Here is a 17,791-nt window from a genome sequence, read left to right as displayed (position 1 = left end):
AATAGACTTCCTTAAGTACCATAGAGAAAAGACGGACAGACATTTTCACTTTTATAGATATGTAGATAGATAGATAGATTGGATGCAATATATAGTAATGATTTAAAAGTATTTAAAACATAGGCTCATGCGCCACCACCGAGAATCGAAACTAAAACGTTCAGCTCACGATTTATCTTGCCTCTGCCGTCAATGACTGGACTATGAAAACATGTTTACTGCAAGGCTAAAAATTAAAACATGAACCAATAGCTACGACGTTATGCATTCGTAATGCCGACGTTCGACCTTCACCTTGCAAATTTCATTTTTTTTTAAAATTTTCACACTTTTGCATCGATTTTTCCGGGCTAAAACCCAAATATAAAGTTTTGCATGGATTCAAATACCTCATATATGAAGTTTCATGTCTGTAGACCAAAAACTCTAGGAGGAGTTTGGTAGGCAAAATTTGTTAAACAAAAATATATACGTATACACAAATATATATGGAAACAATTTTGTGTTTACTATAAACTTTTTACGCAAATATTATGCAAGTATAAATCATTAAGAATATCTGCATGAATATAATTACACGTAATAGTTAACTAAAGATTATCATCCCATGAGAAAACCGAAGCAACTAATAGGGAATTAATTAAAATGAATGTTTAAAAGAGTATGCAAATTAGCTAGATCTTTTGCAATTGGACAACCCATACATGAGAAAATTGTATTTTCTTTTTAAATAAATAGAAAAGTGGGGTTTTAATATGAATGTCGATACACACAAAAGAAAAAAGAATTTATAGGAGTATAGATATATATATAGTGAATGAATGACAACATCTATATTCCAAAGTTTATGATGTTGACCATATAATTTATTCCTTTAATTAAGTTGACATTTAAAATTCTTAACAGTATCTGTTTCGTATCGCAAAATCAATCACTTAATTATTATATCAATCAGTAACTCTATTTTGCCCTTAACTCATCAGAAAAAATACCAACAATCAATCCGTCAAAAAGAAAGTGTGATTTGACATGATTAAAATCCGGATATTGGAATTCAAAATGGCGTAATGAAAACATATTAAAGATATTTGCATTATATCCAAACACACTTTATTTCCTTTTGATGGATTGATTGTTGCTATTTCTTCTGATGAGTTAAGGGTATAATAAATTCACTGATTGATATAATAATTAAGTGATTTATTTTGCGTCACGAAACAGATACTGTCAAAATTAGTAAATGTCAACTGAATTAAAGGAATAAATAATAAGATGGTCAACATCATGAATTTTGAAATATATTTTTTTGTTATTTATTCACTAAAATTCACTGTAATTACATTGAGCTCCTTCAATAAGGATTTTTATATATTATAAGAATATATATTTCTACAGAAATATAATATATATATATATATATATGAATATATATATATATATATATACCCATATAAATATATATATATATAAATATATATATAGAGAGAGAGAGATAGATAGATATAGAGAGAGATAGATAGATAGAGAGGGAGCGAGAGAGAGAGAAGGAGAAAGACATATATATATATATATAGAGAGAGAGAGAGAGAGGGAGATAGAGAGAGAGGGAGATAGATAGATAGATAGATAGGAAAGGAGGGAGATAGAGAGAGGGAAGGATGTAGATAGATAGACTGATAGATAGGTAGATAGATAGATCGATAGATAGATAAGGAGGGAGATGTAGAGAGGGAGGGAGAGAAAGAGGAGATAGATAAATAGATAGGTAAAGAAGGGAGTTAGAGAGAGGGAGATAGATAGATAGATAGATAGATACTCAAATGAATTTAAAAAATGACAAAAGATTTAATTTATGAACAATTTTTGTTTTTATTAAAAAATATGGCCAAACAAAAATCACTGATTTTGTTCATGAAAATGTTTTTTTTTCCTCGGTTCGGCATTTGTATGTCTGGGTCATTATTACCAGCTGGAGTTGCAACGGCTCTTAAAGTAACTGACCATCTTTGGGTGGTTGGCGAAACGGTTGTAGAGACCCATCATCCTTGGGTAGTTGCTGAACATGTTGGGGAAAGAACTGTACATGTTCTCCATGCAACAATAGAACATCATGTCGCACCACATCATCTGGAAGAAGAGAAGACAATATATATACATAGAAGTGTTGTTTCATTTTTTAAACTAAAGTCTAGATTTTAATCAGAGTGCAAATAAACTAACAATCACACGATTCGATTTTTGTATTAATTGTTTTTTCTAAGTTCCACATATTCACTGTTGTTCAGAATGCGTTTGTCCAGTCTATATCAGTTTTTCGCTAGTACAAGATATATACACACTGACAGCGAGTAAAAACACAACACAGTTGATCTATAAAAATATATTGCTTTTATTTCACACCAACAAACCAGCGTTGGATTATAAATTATGACTGGCGTTTTGATGTTTCTTAAAGGCGCATGAGGTGGGGTGCGTGGTTATGTCTAGCGGTGAGAAAATGGTAACATCTTCACTCTCTCTGACCGACTGACTGACTTTATCTTTGCTACGATTTTGTTCATATAAAATTCTTTCCGATTGGAATGTTTAATATTTCCTTTGTCTATTGTCTCAACTCTTTACCGGTATCCTCTCACATATTTCTGTTTCAAATTATGCATTCAGTTAGATAATGGTGGAAAATCCAATAATTGTGACATTATAAATCAGTTTCTAAAGGAGAAACAAAAAAAATGCAAGTGTACGATCGTTTCGGAAACGATATCTATTTAGTTATTCAATATTGACAAAAATATTTTGGTTACTTTCTCCTCATCAGTACAAAAGAAGATGGGAAGAAAGGAGAAGTTACTTCAACTATAATCGAAACCGGAATTTAAACTTATGAAGAATTCTTGACAAAATTATTTATATAAATAATAGATTACTGGAGTACCATCAGTTATAATCGAAACCGAAACCAAAACTTATGAAGAATTCGCGGTAAAACTTTTATTACAAGAAACGGAAGTCTATAACAATTAAGCGATATTCACTCGGATGTAAACGTCACACACAAAATAAATAACACACCCGTTATCTTTTTAATATATAGATAATAGCGATAAAGGATAAGATATATGCAATGGTCATGATTAACATCGTTATAATACTAAGTACTTGGTAATAATGTACGTAAACATATAATAATGAACGGATCATTAACGTTGCTACATACCTGGTCACCCATGAACCACTGGTTTCCACTGTTACGCATGCACAGAGTTCTCTCCATGAAGGGCATGATCCTGTTGAAGGTGTTCATGTATCTCCAGTACATGTAGTTCTGAAAAAAAAACATGGATTAAATAGTGCCTGTCTTCATTTTTATTTCCCTACTTTTTGTGATCAAGAACAGAGGACCGCTTGAAATATAAAGATTAAAATAATAAATATAAAAAAAACACCAACGACGTTTTCATGCTTAAAAAAATCATTCACAGCCTTGAAATTGCTATTCTAGAAGCATACGTGGATATTTTTTACATTATAAATAGTGTCTGTGATATCTCTACTTATTTGGGCTGGTGCATCTGCTACTTGTCTCTCACTCCTGGACAGTGTTCAAAAGAGAATCGCCAACCTAATAGACCCGGAACTGTCATCTAAGCTTCAGCCTCTGCCCCATCGACGAAATGTTGCATCGCTCTACCTGTTCTACAAGTACTTTAATGATGAATGCTCTGACGAACTACAATATCCTCGACAAACCCGACATGCAGCAAGATCCCACACCTTCACAGTAGCCCCCTACTTCAAGGTGGCACTGTGCCTTGTTTGGGGTGAAAATTGAATTAAAAAAAAATTACCAAAAAAACAACAAAACTTTGTAAGTATGTGTGTGATTTCGTGCGCTATGAACTCCCAAAACGGCTGCGCTGATTTTTGCAAAATTTCAAACATATCAACTTTGGGAGTATTCTTAGGTAGACCTTGCTGTGGACTGTCTCCGACATGTATCGAAAATCGATAATCGACAAATCCGATTGAGGAAGATTACATTTTGACCAAAGTTAACACCCTTAATTTGCCTAATACCACGAGGACATTTGAGAAGTTTTCTCATCGCACAAGCAGAAGGGATCGTTGTATAAAATCAACAGTAAGATCTTTAATAAGACTGGGGGCTTTAGAAATGAAGGTTTTTGTTTAAAACACAAGTAAACCATAACACTAGCCTTTTGTATTTTAAACTTTAATTCAGGGTATTATATATACAAAAAAAAAAATAATTAACAGCAATTGCTCTACAGTGAAATGCAGACTACAATGTATTGTGGACTGCCACCACCGGGAGGCAAGTAAAACTTCTTTCCAATTCAACGAGCATCTCTCCCCCCCTCTCTGGCTTTCTTACTCTTTCTGTTTTCTCTCTCTGTGTCTCTATAAGAGAATAGAAAGAGAGAGAGAGAGAGAGAGAGAGAGAGAGAGGTGAGTAAACGTGGAGGTAGACACGTTTACCAGAACCAAAGGTCAGCTGACCAAATTACGTATGTGTGACGTGGTTGGCTAGATCTGGGAGATTTGATTTGAGCTTTGAAGAAGACGGACGTTTTCCGTGGTCTCCCCCCTCTTAACTGGGGAGGGGGGGAGACGAACGCTGACGTGTGTGAAGAAGAACTAACACAAGCCGATTTCACTTCCACTTCTGCAGAACCTCTGGGGAAAGTGAAATAAAAAACTATAAAACCATTTCATCGTCTTGGAGTGATAAATCTTCGTCAAACAAGTATCAAGTCTCCCTCCAGGATGATAAATTGCCAGATGGTTCAACAGCGAGAACAGAGGTAGGTTCAGAAATTACATGTCACACACACGATTCCCTTTATGATAATCAAACACACAACCATTTATATTAGAGACAATCACACGGAATCTTTCTGATGTTATATAGTGTATACACCCAAACGTAAAAAGTGCCCCTAAATGAAGAACTCTATATAACATATTCAAATGTAACGAAAGCTCAATTTGGTACCCCTCAAGGATAACTCAGAATGATAACGAATATATAACACAATTAGAGTAGACAATCAATCGATTTGATGTAAAAATGGAATATATCACGGATTTCGAGGACAATACAAGTATTCAAAGTGTGAAACAGTTACTTATTCTCATCCAATCTCAGGCAACGTCGGATCTCCCTGCTAATCAAATTGATTTTAGGATCTGTAATTACGGCTGGGCTAACTTTTACAAAATTTATACACATGTACTTTATGTGTTTGGGACTATTCTTAGATAGACCTTGCTTCCGATTGAAGAAGGGAAAAATTCATTTTGACCAAAGATAACACCCTTAATTTGCCTAACATCACGAGGTCATTTGAGAAGTTTTCTCATCGTACAAACAGAAGGGCTCTTCGTAAAAAATCAACAGTCGTTTTTTATAAGGCTCCAATTAGAGTAGGCAATCAATCGATTTTATTGAAAAATGGCATATATCACCGATTTCGATGACAATAAAAGTATTGGAGATATGAAGCAGTTATTTATTCTCATCCAATCCCAGGCAACGTTGAGTTTGCTTCATACTGAAATTAATTTTAAAATCTGTAAATAAAATTCATGTACTTTATGTGTTTGGGAGTATTCTTAGATAGACCTTGTTTTGGATTGTCTCAGACATATATCGAAAATCGATAATCGAAAAGTCCGACTGAATAAGAGAAAATTTCTTTTTTGAATAAAGGTAACACCCTTAATTAGCTTCACGAGGGCATTTGAAATCGATAATCGAAAATCCGACCCAGGAAGGAAGTATTGGAGGTGTGAAACATTTGCTTATTCTCATCCAACCCCAGGCAACGTCGAGTCTCCCTACGAATCAGTTGATTTTAAAATCTGTAAATAAAATACATATTTTAATTTCATCGAAATATTTCGCAAAATAAAATGAGACTTACGTCATAATTGCCACACATGCTGTCGCCACCGAATCCCCAGTCGTTCATGTTGTACTGTGGGAAAAAGAAGGAGAAAATCATTTTAACAAAAGATTTGTAAGTAAGGATCATATGATACTAAGATTAGAAACATTAAACTGTGGTTGACATAGTTTTAATAAAACCGAAAGAAATTACTTGGTTCATATCCATTATACAAGCAGACCGCCCGGCGTTTCCTATTCGTAAACTACGCTTAAACATTTTTTTTCGTTTTCATTTCTTATACAGCCTAACATCACAAGAAGTTTTATAACCACACAAGGCGAAAAGCCAAACATAAAAAAATCAAAATATACTCTTTGGAGTACGTTCGAAATGAATGTTTCTGTTTAAAGCGCAATTACACCATGATACTTAACTTTTTCATTTTAAACTTAAATTCAAGCAATTATCAACGCACAGGCAGAAAGGTCAGGCATATAAAATTATAAAATTAAACGACCCGGATGTAAGCGTGACGCAGAAAATAGCACACATACTATCGTATATATATATATATATATATATATATATATATATATATGTGTATATATATATATATATATATATATATATATGTGTATATATAGCTTTGACTGCGACCTTTACATTCGAACCGCTACTGCATCCCCAAGCTAATAAAACCTCCATTCAAAAGAAGCCTAATGCGTTGTTCATATAAATTAAGGAGATGACGACCCGCTGTGCTAGCGAGGGTATGTTTAATAAAATCACACGCACACCTCACTTGAAACGAATATCCAGCATATATACATCAATAATTAAAAACATTTCAAATAATTGATTCAGGTAGAAACGTCCGTTCTACCAGTGGTAGCACATACTGTAATCGTGCATGACTTAATAATAGCAATCAGCAATGTAACTAGCGCTCTCAGGATTAACGATTTTCGAAAGATTTTAAAACACATGAGAAATGGTAGGAATGTGATAATTTCTTTACGGTGTTATAGATGAAACAAAGACCATCATTAACAGGCCAATTATAGCTACGTAACCATTTGTTTAGAAGGCATCCTCAGATTACCTTCGGTCTTAGAGCGTCACTGTTATATAGAACATAAGCAAAATATTTAAATATAGATATCTAAAGATTAATAAATTTAAAAAATAATCAACTCACCCTGAAGTTTCCGTTCTTCCAGTGGTAGTACCTCATGTAATCGTGCATGATTTCATAGAAGCAATCGCTGATGTAGTCACACCTGAACATGTCCATGGGACTCTTGGGGTAGAAATCTGCAAAAATATCAGATAATTACTCATAGCACACTAATCAACTTAAATTAAAAATAAGTGATATACTAGACTCCCCCTTTCCATTTACACACTAAATATGTCACTCACAAAAAACTTTAATAACATTTTAGAATTCCGTTTGTTCTCATCTGTGTGGAAATTACCCTTCAGGACAAGTATCCCTGAGTGGCTTCCGGGCCTTGATAAGCGGTGATCGCTGTGTAAAAAAAAAGTATCAGTATTGTTTTGATAGACATATTCTTCAGATTATTTTGCATAAGTACCTGGGGGGTTATCCTCCGGTGAATTTGAAGCTTATTCAAAATTACGTTTCCTACTGATAAGACTTTTACTATTGTGTCACTATAGTCATTGGTATATTAATAAGAGAATGCACCAGAGATTCCACAAAATATATTTCCACTTAGGATATTGCAATCTTCTCCTAGTCACTCGCATAAGTACCTGGCATCTTTCTAGAAAGAATTCTCCCTAAAAAATCATCGTGTTAACCCAATAACAACAATAAAATCTTTTGTAAAAGATAAGATGACGATGATGATGATGATGATGATGATGAAAACTTGTTGGCAGTCATATGATGATAATCTCGTCGATTGTGAGGTCCACCACAACTATTCAATTGTTCGGAAATCCAGACAGATTTTATTTTTACATGGAAGTCACCACCTATCAAGGCCCGGAGGCCACTCGGGGATAAGGGTTATTGCGTGTACAGTAATCAATGGGGCATTATCGTACTAATTGTTAGTAATGGAGATTTAATAAAGCGAAGCAATCGCTGATGTAGTCACACCTGAACATGTCCATGGGGCTCTTGGGGTAGAAATCTGACAATACGAAACATAAATATGTATCGTAGCCATTACGCTCAAATAATGTTCGTTACAGTTCAAACCTTTCTCGGACCACCACGTCGCCCGGAACCAACGGAAATGAACAATAAACAAAACTAAATAAATCCGACTCGGCTTTCCTTTCTTTTTATAAATAAGTTGTTTATTACCGTTTTTCTCCCCTCTCGTCTCAACACCAGCTTAAAAGTCTCGCGCTGCTATTTCAGCAGGAACACGCTTCTCTTTTATCCTGTCCGCAAGCTGGCTACAGCCAACCTATTCTCGCCTTCACTTTACACGTCCGTCTCCTTCGGTGTCAACTGTTTTATTTCTGACCACGTGGTGTCCCTTTTTTTCGTTTCTTCTACAATGGCAGTTCGCGACACTTTCTAATTTGCATATGCGTTCGAACGCTACTCCTGCTGCTAACACAATCGCTTGTAATCAATCCTTAGGCTGCTGCTACTTTCATACGCGCTTATATTGGCCGAGCAGTAAAGTAAAATATCTGTTATTGGTCTACCTATCAGTTTTATCTAATTATCGGTGTATCTATCTATCTATCTATTTATCTTACTGGCGAAATAAACAAGAGAGGTGAAGATATGTTTTTATAACGTTATTAAAACATGTCAAACCTTGTCACACTCGGTGACTGGTCCAGTTTGCAACAGAAGGTATCCGAACAGGGGGACTAGAAGTTGACTTGTCACATGTTATAAGTTTCCAGTTTTACAAGAAAGTTGAGGGAAGAAAATGACCTAAAAAGGGGTCTCCTCATGAGGGGAGGAGAGGTCTCAGAATGGAGATGTGTAAGAACGACCACAAGCACAGATCCTCGATCAGTACTCTGCTATGACCACTAACTGAGATATATATATATATATATATATATATATATATATATATGTATATATATATATATCGCTTTCTATGTCTGGAGTCTAAAATGTCACTTATCATCCCAATCTTTCCCTTTTAAATTTAAAGTATTTTTTAAAACAAATATATTTATTTGATTCTTCCAAGTATAGCATCTTGGTCTGTCTTGAAGCGACTTTGTTTAAACAGAATCCAGCTCCCACAGAATGGCTGAAGAACTTCCAGAGAAACAATCGCAGAAGCAGGTATATCGTCAAATGTTTATGTAATTATATTGACACTAACGACATCAATATCTAGACGAGACTAATTTGGTCGTAAAATAGAGTGTTGCAGATTTATGTAGATAAGACAATATATGCTCCAAATAATGAGGAACCACAGACATTTTAGTGACACGTATACAAACACACACACACGTACTATATATATATATATAACAATCGCTTGCCAGCAATCCGTAGGCTGCTGCTGATATTTTCATACGCGCTTATACTGTTATATAGTTGGCTGTGCAGAAGAGTACATTATCTGTTATTTGTCTATTTATCAGTTTATTTAATTATTAGTGTATCTATCTATCTATCTATCTATCTATCTCACTATACATATATCTTAATAGCGAAGTAAACAAGTTATGTTTTGATAAGTTTATCAAAACATCTACAAACTTTTTAGTGACACGTATACACCTCCCCACACACTATATATATATATATATATATATATATAGCTTAATGCGTCAGAGGAAAAGAGAGAGTTCAATTCCACAAGAGGAGACTTATCTGGATAATACCAAGCTCAACAATTATCATTGGAGCTTATACAATAGAACAACAAGTGTATGAAATGAAGTCACAAAACTTTTTATTGGTAAATATAGAATGGATAATTTATTGAATAATGGAATACAAGCAAATTTGGGAGATAGAAGGGACTCTTTATGCCAGGGCATTTCGAAGCCTAATGCTTCTCATTAGAAGAGTAGAGAAGGTGCTAGGTAGCATGGGGAGGATGCGGTGTCTAGCATAGGGTTCATTAGGGACGAAGAAGATTAAGAGGAATCATAGAATGTTCGGGGAAGCTTTATTGAATTCTAAATAAATAAAAGAGAAGCTTGTTATATATAGTATGATATATAAGAGTGTATATTGTCTTTAACATAGTGTTGACTTTAAGGGGTATATGTTTTAGGGTTCAATTGAGGGTGTATTGTTGCTGCGTGGTAATTTATTTTAACGGTTTTTGAGGTGTCTATTATCTATGGAGTCGTAGTTTTGACAGGTGCAACCTAAACGGCAAAAGGAAGCTATAAAATCGCTTATAATTTGTGAGGGGGATTATGCAAGGTTATAATATTTATTTGGTAATATGCGGTAATATTTTTAAATTTCTTCTGTTATGATATTGGGAGTATGATTATAAGGGGCGGTCGGAGAATCGGATGGCAATGTCTATCAGTGCGTTTAACTTGATGCAAAAGGTTTAATGATACATATAGTTGGCAAGGTGGAAGAGTACGGAGACATTTACTACTTATAAAAGTGATAATAATACAAATAATAGTAGGGTAATTATAATTATGAGAATGATAATAATAATAATGATAATTATAATAATAGTAATGATAATAAAGATAAAAATAAAATAAAAGTAAAAATGAAGATAAAATAAAGATAAAAATAAAAAAATAAAAAGAATATTACCAATAGCTGTGATAAAAGTACTATCAATGTTAATGGCAATAACAATGAAAATGAAGATACTTCTTACATGCCAATTAAGTAGATGTTATTTTGTTTTTATTGAGGATTTCGTTTTCCGAATTTGGCTACCATAGTGTAGTTGAACCGATCAGAGTAAAGATTAACATCTCTTGCAATTTATGATTTCACATACGACAATCATGAATTCGTACTACAAAACATTTTTTATGAATTATGACATTTATTTCATATGATGACGTAAGGTACTTACTGTATTCACGGGCCATGTACCTGCAAATGGCCATGGTCTCGGGCATCATATCTCCGTTGTCAAACTGCATACAGGGCAGGTAGTTACAAGGAAAATCTGCAAGAGAAAGAGAAATATAATATTTAATAACAGGTTAACAGTCAATAGTACATTTATTTATTTCCTCTGGAGGAAGTTAGACACACTGACATATGGAAGAACTAGCACACTAACGGAAATGCACACTGTCCCAAAAAAATTGCCCGAGCAACGCCGTCGGCGTTTATTGCTATTAGCAATGAACTAAAACCTGCTAAAGAAAGAATGTAACTCCTAGGTGTAATGGCAAAAGAAAAAACAATTTTATTTTTTTTCGTTCCATGAACGATGTTTATGACAAAGGGGGATTATTTCCTGTTTTTTTTTGGTTCAGAATCTACGCGGTTTGGGTTAGGGTTAGGGTTAGGGTTAGGGTTGGGGTTAGGGGTTAGGGTTAGGGTTAGGGGTTAGGGTTAGGGTTAGGGTTAGGGTTTAGGGTTAGGGTTAGGGTTAGGGTTATACTATAATTTCAGCTGAAGTTATTTCCTGTAAAACCTTTGAATATTTTTTGTAGGGCAGTAAGTTTGCTTTACAAATTTGATGAATAGCTGTTGGTTGGTTGGTTGGTTGGTTGGTTATGTAAACAGCTTAGCTGAATATGGAAAAAATAATGGGTTGAAGAATATCCGTTCAAAAGGATGAATTGCCCAAACAGGACAGTTTTGCACATACAAAAACTATGGCTGAATGATTATGATGCATGAATTCCTTAATCCTGCAAGGTTGTGGGGCATTTCATTATTTCATGCAGCGTGTCATAGACAAGAATAGTTTTATGGTGCCCATCCCTCTTTTTTTTTGGTACAGAATCTATGGGGTTTTCAAAAAGTCACTGAAATGTTGAAAATCTTTGTCAGTTTACCATTAATGATTATTTTTTCTCTATTTCAGAGATAATATATTGTCAATTGATTAGGAACAAATATAGCATTTAACAACGTACGCAAGTTGTGGAATTGTTTGACCAAAAACCAAGGGTTTATTTTGCGATAACATTATCTCTCGCTAGGGCAATGACAAATGACCACCACGTTCCTCAGACTTGACTGGCCCCGACTTTTTCTTGTAAGCATATCTTAAAGAAAAAAGTCTATGTTAACAAACCTCAAACCTTGCAAGAATTGAAAGGAAACATCCTGAACAAAACGAGGGAGTTAAATCGTAATCCAGAGATTCTGCAGTCTGTCATAAATAATGTTTTAGACCTATCACAAATATGTTCTTCAGCGTGTGGTACAATGGGGGAAGAGGTGGCTGGTTACTTTTAATGCATCTAAAACCAAACTTCTATTTTAACATCATCAACGCTCTGATCCTCATCTAGCATTAATTGAAATAGATGGCTCTCGTCTTGGGGAGGCCCCATGTTTTGACAAGCTTCTGGGATTGAGATTTACTCCTGATCTGAAATGGAACACGTACATCAAATCTGATTAATGCTTTAGCGACAACGTTATCTCTCGCTATAGCTATACTAAATGCCTACCACGATCCCCAGCCTTGACTGGCCCCGATTTTTTTTTTTGTGGGAATATCGTAAAGAAAAAGTCTATGTTAACAAATCTCAAAACCCTGCCAGAAACGAAGGAAAACATTAGGAACGAAATAAGGGAATTAAATCGAAATCCAGAGATTCTGCAATCTGTCATGATATTATTCATATGTCTTATAATGTTTTGGAAAGATAACAAATACGCAAAGCTAAAAATGAGCAACATTTAAAAGACATTAATTTTCATAAATAAAAATCCTTTGAGTTTTGCATAAAAAAAATTCCCAATGTCTTAGTCAGATGGTAAAATTACAGAAATATATCATAAGAAAAAAGAAAAAACAAAAAAAAACTATTAAAGTTCAAAACCATCCAGTGGCTTATTGGACACCTTATATATAAAATTATCGTTAACTAATGTTTTTCACCTTTATTTTAATGCCCAATTTAATTTACCCTCACTAGTATATTATTTTAAAACTCTTAATTAAATGTGATAGCGTAGTACTATTTCTGTCATCAGAGGTCAATTTCCCAGGCCTCATCTCTTCCCTATTTGATAGCGTAACAAATGTTATGTGATGATGGTACCATTGTCTGAGACATTACTTTTGGAGGGGAAATGTATCTGTTCTGTCGAGCAAAACTAAGTTATCTTTTTGTTAAAACGAGAATACTTTATTCTGCCCGGAACAATTTCCTTTACTTTCTGTGCGTAACTAAAACTAAACTTAAATTTCCTGAGCAAAGTTTCTTTCCAAGAATTGTCAGTCTGTGGAACAAGGTACCGCGGAGCTGCTTCCCGTTTGATCATAACTTGATTGTCTTCAAGATCAATGTAAATAAATTATTGTGTATCTGTCCTCTTAAATAACTTAGCGCTACCAAAATGTCATTAATACTTATTATCATAATACTTATTAAGCCTTTATCCGTCAGTGCCCGTCTGCCCTTGATAAGTGGTGATTTTAAAATAACGAAAAGAAAAAAATAGAAATTCGCCCGACGCAAGTATGGGATGAAATTAGCAGTTTTCCTCTTTGCGCTTCAAGTCCGATTGACGCTTCATCTTTTTACGATTCTGAAGCCTTTGTTGTAAAACCCGTTTTTCATCAGTTGCAGATTTTTTTTTATATAATCAGTCGAATACATAAGAAATACTTTTATCGATACGTCCCTAATAAGGCTAGTATGATTTAATGAGGTTATTTTTTTTCCCAATCACTCTGATAGTGTTTAACGCATATATGTCATGAGTAAGTTGCTCGAATTTCTGATAAATAGAGAACTGCCCAACCACCTCAGCAAAAATAATCTACTCAGTGACATGCTGTATGGTTTCCTTCCTGCTAGATCTACAGCCAGTGTGCAAACTTTAACATCACACAGAATTATTGAATCTTCGTTTTTTTTATGTGATAGCCGGGCAACACCGGTTAGAAAATGATTATTCAGAATCGGGTCTATATAACCATTTATCTGTTTAATATATATTTTTTTTAGCTGACAGAATGAAGTGCCAGGGTGTCATGATTTGACAGAGATCAAACTCTATGACCGATCTAAAACTTGTACCGGAAATTATGTAGATGTATTTTCTTTTAAAATAAATAGAAAAAAGGGGTGTTTAATATGAATAGCAGTACACAAAAAAAAAAAATTATAGGAGCATAGATAATATGGTTAGAAAAATAAAGTTTGCTTGAAACATTATGCATATGAAGTTGGATTTGTCGAATTTAATGCGAACGCAATTTTGTTGCTAACACCGTTGGATACAAGATCACGAAAAATAAATGTAATAACAATAATAAAGATAACAATAAGTTTTAAGTAAATAGTTTATTTTACTTACTATTGTATGTAGTTCGAATTCGATAGTATGTTGTCATATTTTAGTTTTATCGCTAATTTGTTTCAGATTTTCGAAGTAAATCTATTTTTCCAAAAGTGAATTTACGATCGATTCGAAGTGTTTTCTGTGCAAAACAGGGAAAAATGGCGATGTATTTCTGAACAGTCATGCAAGACAATCATTCTATTTTATTATTTAATTACTGTGAAAATTCCACAGCGGACTTTTTCGTATGTAATATATTGATGTTGGCAACCTGTGGATTACAGCGTAAATAGACGCCTTGATATTATTGCACCTATTTACAATGCCTCCCCACGGGACAGAGTTATACACCAGGGTCATTTTTTAACGTGGAGAAAGGGTACAAAAATAAAAATAAGCATCTGAAGAACAGATACTACACTTTGAGTATTTATTTGCTTCCCCACCGAGCAAATTAGGCACAAGGCCGATTTTTAATGTGAGGAGTAAAGAGGAAATGTGGACCAACTCCCCGGGGAGTAGAGGAGCTGGATAGTGACAATTGGTATGAAGGGTTGCCCCTACATTGACCAAGGGCTTATATGTGGGTTTTCCCCCACATATGGTCTTTGCTTGCAGTATCTGCCAGAACAGATACTACACTTTGAGGTATTTATTTGCTCCCCCGCCGAGAAAATTAGGCACAAGGCCGATTTTTAATGTGAGGAGTGAAGGGGAAATGTGGACCAACTCCCCGGGGAGTAGAGGAGCTGGATAGTGACAATTGGTATGAAGGGTTGCCCCTACATTGACCAAGGTCTTATATGTGGGGCTGCCCCCACATATGGTCTTTGCTGGCAGCGTCTGCCGGAACAGATGGTGTTTATTTGCTCCCCCACTGAGCAAATTAGGCACAAGGCCGTTTTTAATGTGAGGTAAAAACCATCTCCCCTAAAAGTAGGCAAAAAGGGGGCACTCTGGTTACCAAAAATAATAATTGCCCCAGTATAGAGGGCCTCCCCTCCATTGACTGGTACAAATTATCTTAAGTGCAGTATCTGCCGGAACAGATACTACACTTTGATCTTGACCAAAAGGCCAAATTGTAGCTCTGTTGTTAAATCTGCAAAAGTATTTATATAAGCTAGCAAGGACGCCCGGCTTAGATTGGTCGTAAAATATGCTTTAATACGATATTTAAATTTATTATTATAGAGTCAGTCAGTATTCTATTGATTCTCATGTATTATAAAGTTGTGATTAAAAAAAAATCAATATGACTTCGGTGTATCAGCTTGAGTAGAAGCCGAAACTAAAACTTATGAAGAATATATATATATATATATATATATATATATATATATATATATATATATATATATATATATCCATTGAAAATATTAAAAGAAGCCATCGGCAGAGCATCACACATTAGCGGACACAACCTACTAACATACAAAAACAACAAAACATCCACACGAATACCTATGGTATTTCACTTCAATAATAACACCAAACATTTATACAACCCCCTAAAACAGATCTTCAAACAATTACAACAGAACCCCACACTCAAAACAATATACAATAAACCACCCATTTGTGCCAAACGACAGCTCCCCAACTTATATTCCTTACTCCCATCCATTCGGAACAACCGCACCCTCACATCTCAAGGAAACAAACCATGCATGTCTAATATGTACAAATATTAACACCAACAGCACATTCACCCCTCTAGGCACCAACATCCATCTAAAACTTCCCCCTCTAAATTGCAATAGCTTAAATGTAATATATCTGTTATATTGCACCGAATTCACAAAAGGCAATTACGCGGGGGAAACAGGCCTGGAGTTCCGCCTACGTCTTAATAACCACAAACATACGATTAGAGACCCTGAATAGGATTGGTGCTGACTGCACACAACTACCATTTATTAACTAGATATTTCGATATGATATTTTCTATAGCAAATTCGAAAGATTTAACAAGAATAAAGTATCAAGTTCTTACCATTCCTGCAACGATCCCAGTCGGAGAATTCGTATCTCTTGTCCATGTATTTGACGCCGGCCATATGGAACATCATACGAAGGATCTCGGCACGTCCGCGGCCATTGAAGTAATGGAGGGTGTAGTTAGGCATGGTGGAGTGGTTTAAGGCTTGTGCACTACCAAAAACGAGAACGAGCTGTTGCGGTTCGAGTGACTGTAAGTCTTCTCTGACGACCGAGACACAAACCAACCGCGTATTTATACTCTCGAGATAATCAAGTTGTTAACGCTAATGAACAGGTAGATGTTTACTTCTCCAAGGGCGTCTTTTCAATATTCCCCACTTGACAGGAGTTAATTTTGTTCGGAACTTAACTATTTTATAAAAGTACGGATTCTCCAGATTAATTATAGTCTGGCGTATTCGCTTCGATGTACTTTATCTCCGTTTTTTTCGTGTGTAATTTAGGTAAATTAGACTTTTTGTGAAACTTGGTAAATTATTGTAAGGTTCTCCGCACCATGTCCACACAAACACAAAGGAATAAGACATTAAAAAAAAAATTTGCACAGCTGTTTAAATATTAATCTATAAAATAACATACAGATCGGAGACCCACTCGAGGATAAGGATAATGCGTGTACAGTGGTCACCAGACAAAAGCGTAGTAATATAGGGTAAAACGATTAAATTGTCGCCTTAAAATAAAACAACACTACAGCTTTATTTTAAATCTTTTATTGAAAAAATCAATTCAGGTAACTTGATTATGTATTATAGCTGATATCTATTCAATGTAGCCGCATTCAGTCTCCATCACCGCCTCGATACGGGTCCGAAATTGGGAGAATGCCTTTTCCACAAGCGCCGGCGGGAGCTCGGCGAATACTAAGCGGATTGCGGCGTTAAGGCTGAATTTGGTGTTGTGGGAGGTCATGTTGGTGATTTTCTCAACGTATAACCAAACGAAGTAATCAAGCGGGTTCAGGCCGGGGGAGGAGGGGGCCAGTGGGAGAAAGGCATAAAGTCGTAGCACTCCTTAAGCCAGGCCTGAGTTTTTTTTAATTTGTGGGCCTATGCAGATTCCTGTTGCCACACTCAGAGTCAGCCAGCTGCCACCTGATCGCCACAGAGGATTAGCATACTATTCAGTACATCCAGTTACACTTTGGTGTTGACTTTCAAGCCGATTTCGAAGATGTGAGGTAACACGATGTGACCCTCACTTGAAAGCACACCAAAAACCATAACCGTGACCGGAAACTTTGTTTTTATCACCATAGGCACATCCCTGTTATTTGTGGCAATCCAACGATGCATGTGCAGAGTCATGGGCAATGGTTCTGTTGTCATAACTTGGATCAGTAGAGAGCATGAGGTGTACAGCGGCGCATCTCTGATCTCGCTCGTTGAACATTGTGTCACTTTCAGACAGGATAGAAGGCTCCTATCGCTCT

At 35.3% G+C, this 17,791-nt stretch overlaps 1 protein-coding gene across 1 annotated transcript in view; it reads right to left on the bottom strand.

The window, feature by feature from the left end:
• The window catches only part of LOC145265288 (S-crystallin SL20-1-like), a 17,591-nt gene extending 1,107 nt beyond the window's left edge, over positions 1 to 16,484 (bottom strand). The window contains exons 1-6 of the mRNA XM_080121066.1: positions 16,352 to 16,484; positions 10,946 to 11,041; positions 7,114 to 7,229; positions 5,949 to 6,002; positions 3,218 to 3,325; positions 1,967 to 2,127 (exon numbers count right to left, since the gene is read on the bottom strand). Of these exons, the coding sequence (XP_079977192.1) occupies positions 1,967 to 2,127; positions 3,218 to 3,325; positions 5,949 to 6,002; positions 7,114 to 7,229; positions 10,946 to 11,041; positions 16,352 to 16,484 (668 nt within the window). The remainder of the gene's footprint in view (positions 1 to 1,966; positions 2,128 to 3,217; positions 3,326 to 5,948; positions 6,003 to 7,113; positions 7,230 to 10,945; positions 11,042 to 16,351) is intronic.
• Positions 16,485 to 17,791: the final 1,307 nt, after the last annotated feature.

Source organism: Euprymna scolopes, chromosome 40 (genome assembly GCF_053919585.1).
Source record: "Euprymna scolopes isolate OS-2025 chromosome 40, ASM5391958v1, whole genome shotgun sequence".
NCBI lineage: Eukaryota > Metazoa > Mollusca > Cephalopoda > Sepiida > Sepiolidae > Euprymna > Euprymna scolopes.
This window is presented reverse-complemented; position numbering and strand designations above follow the sequence as displayed.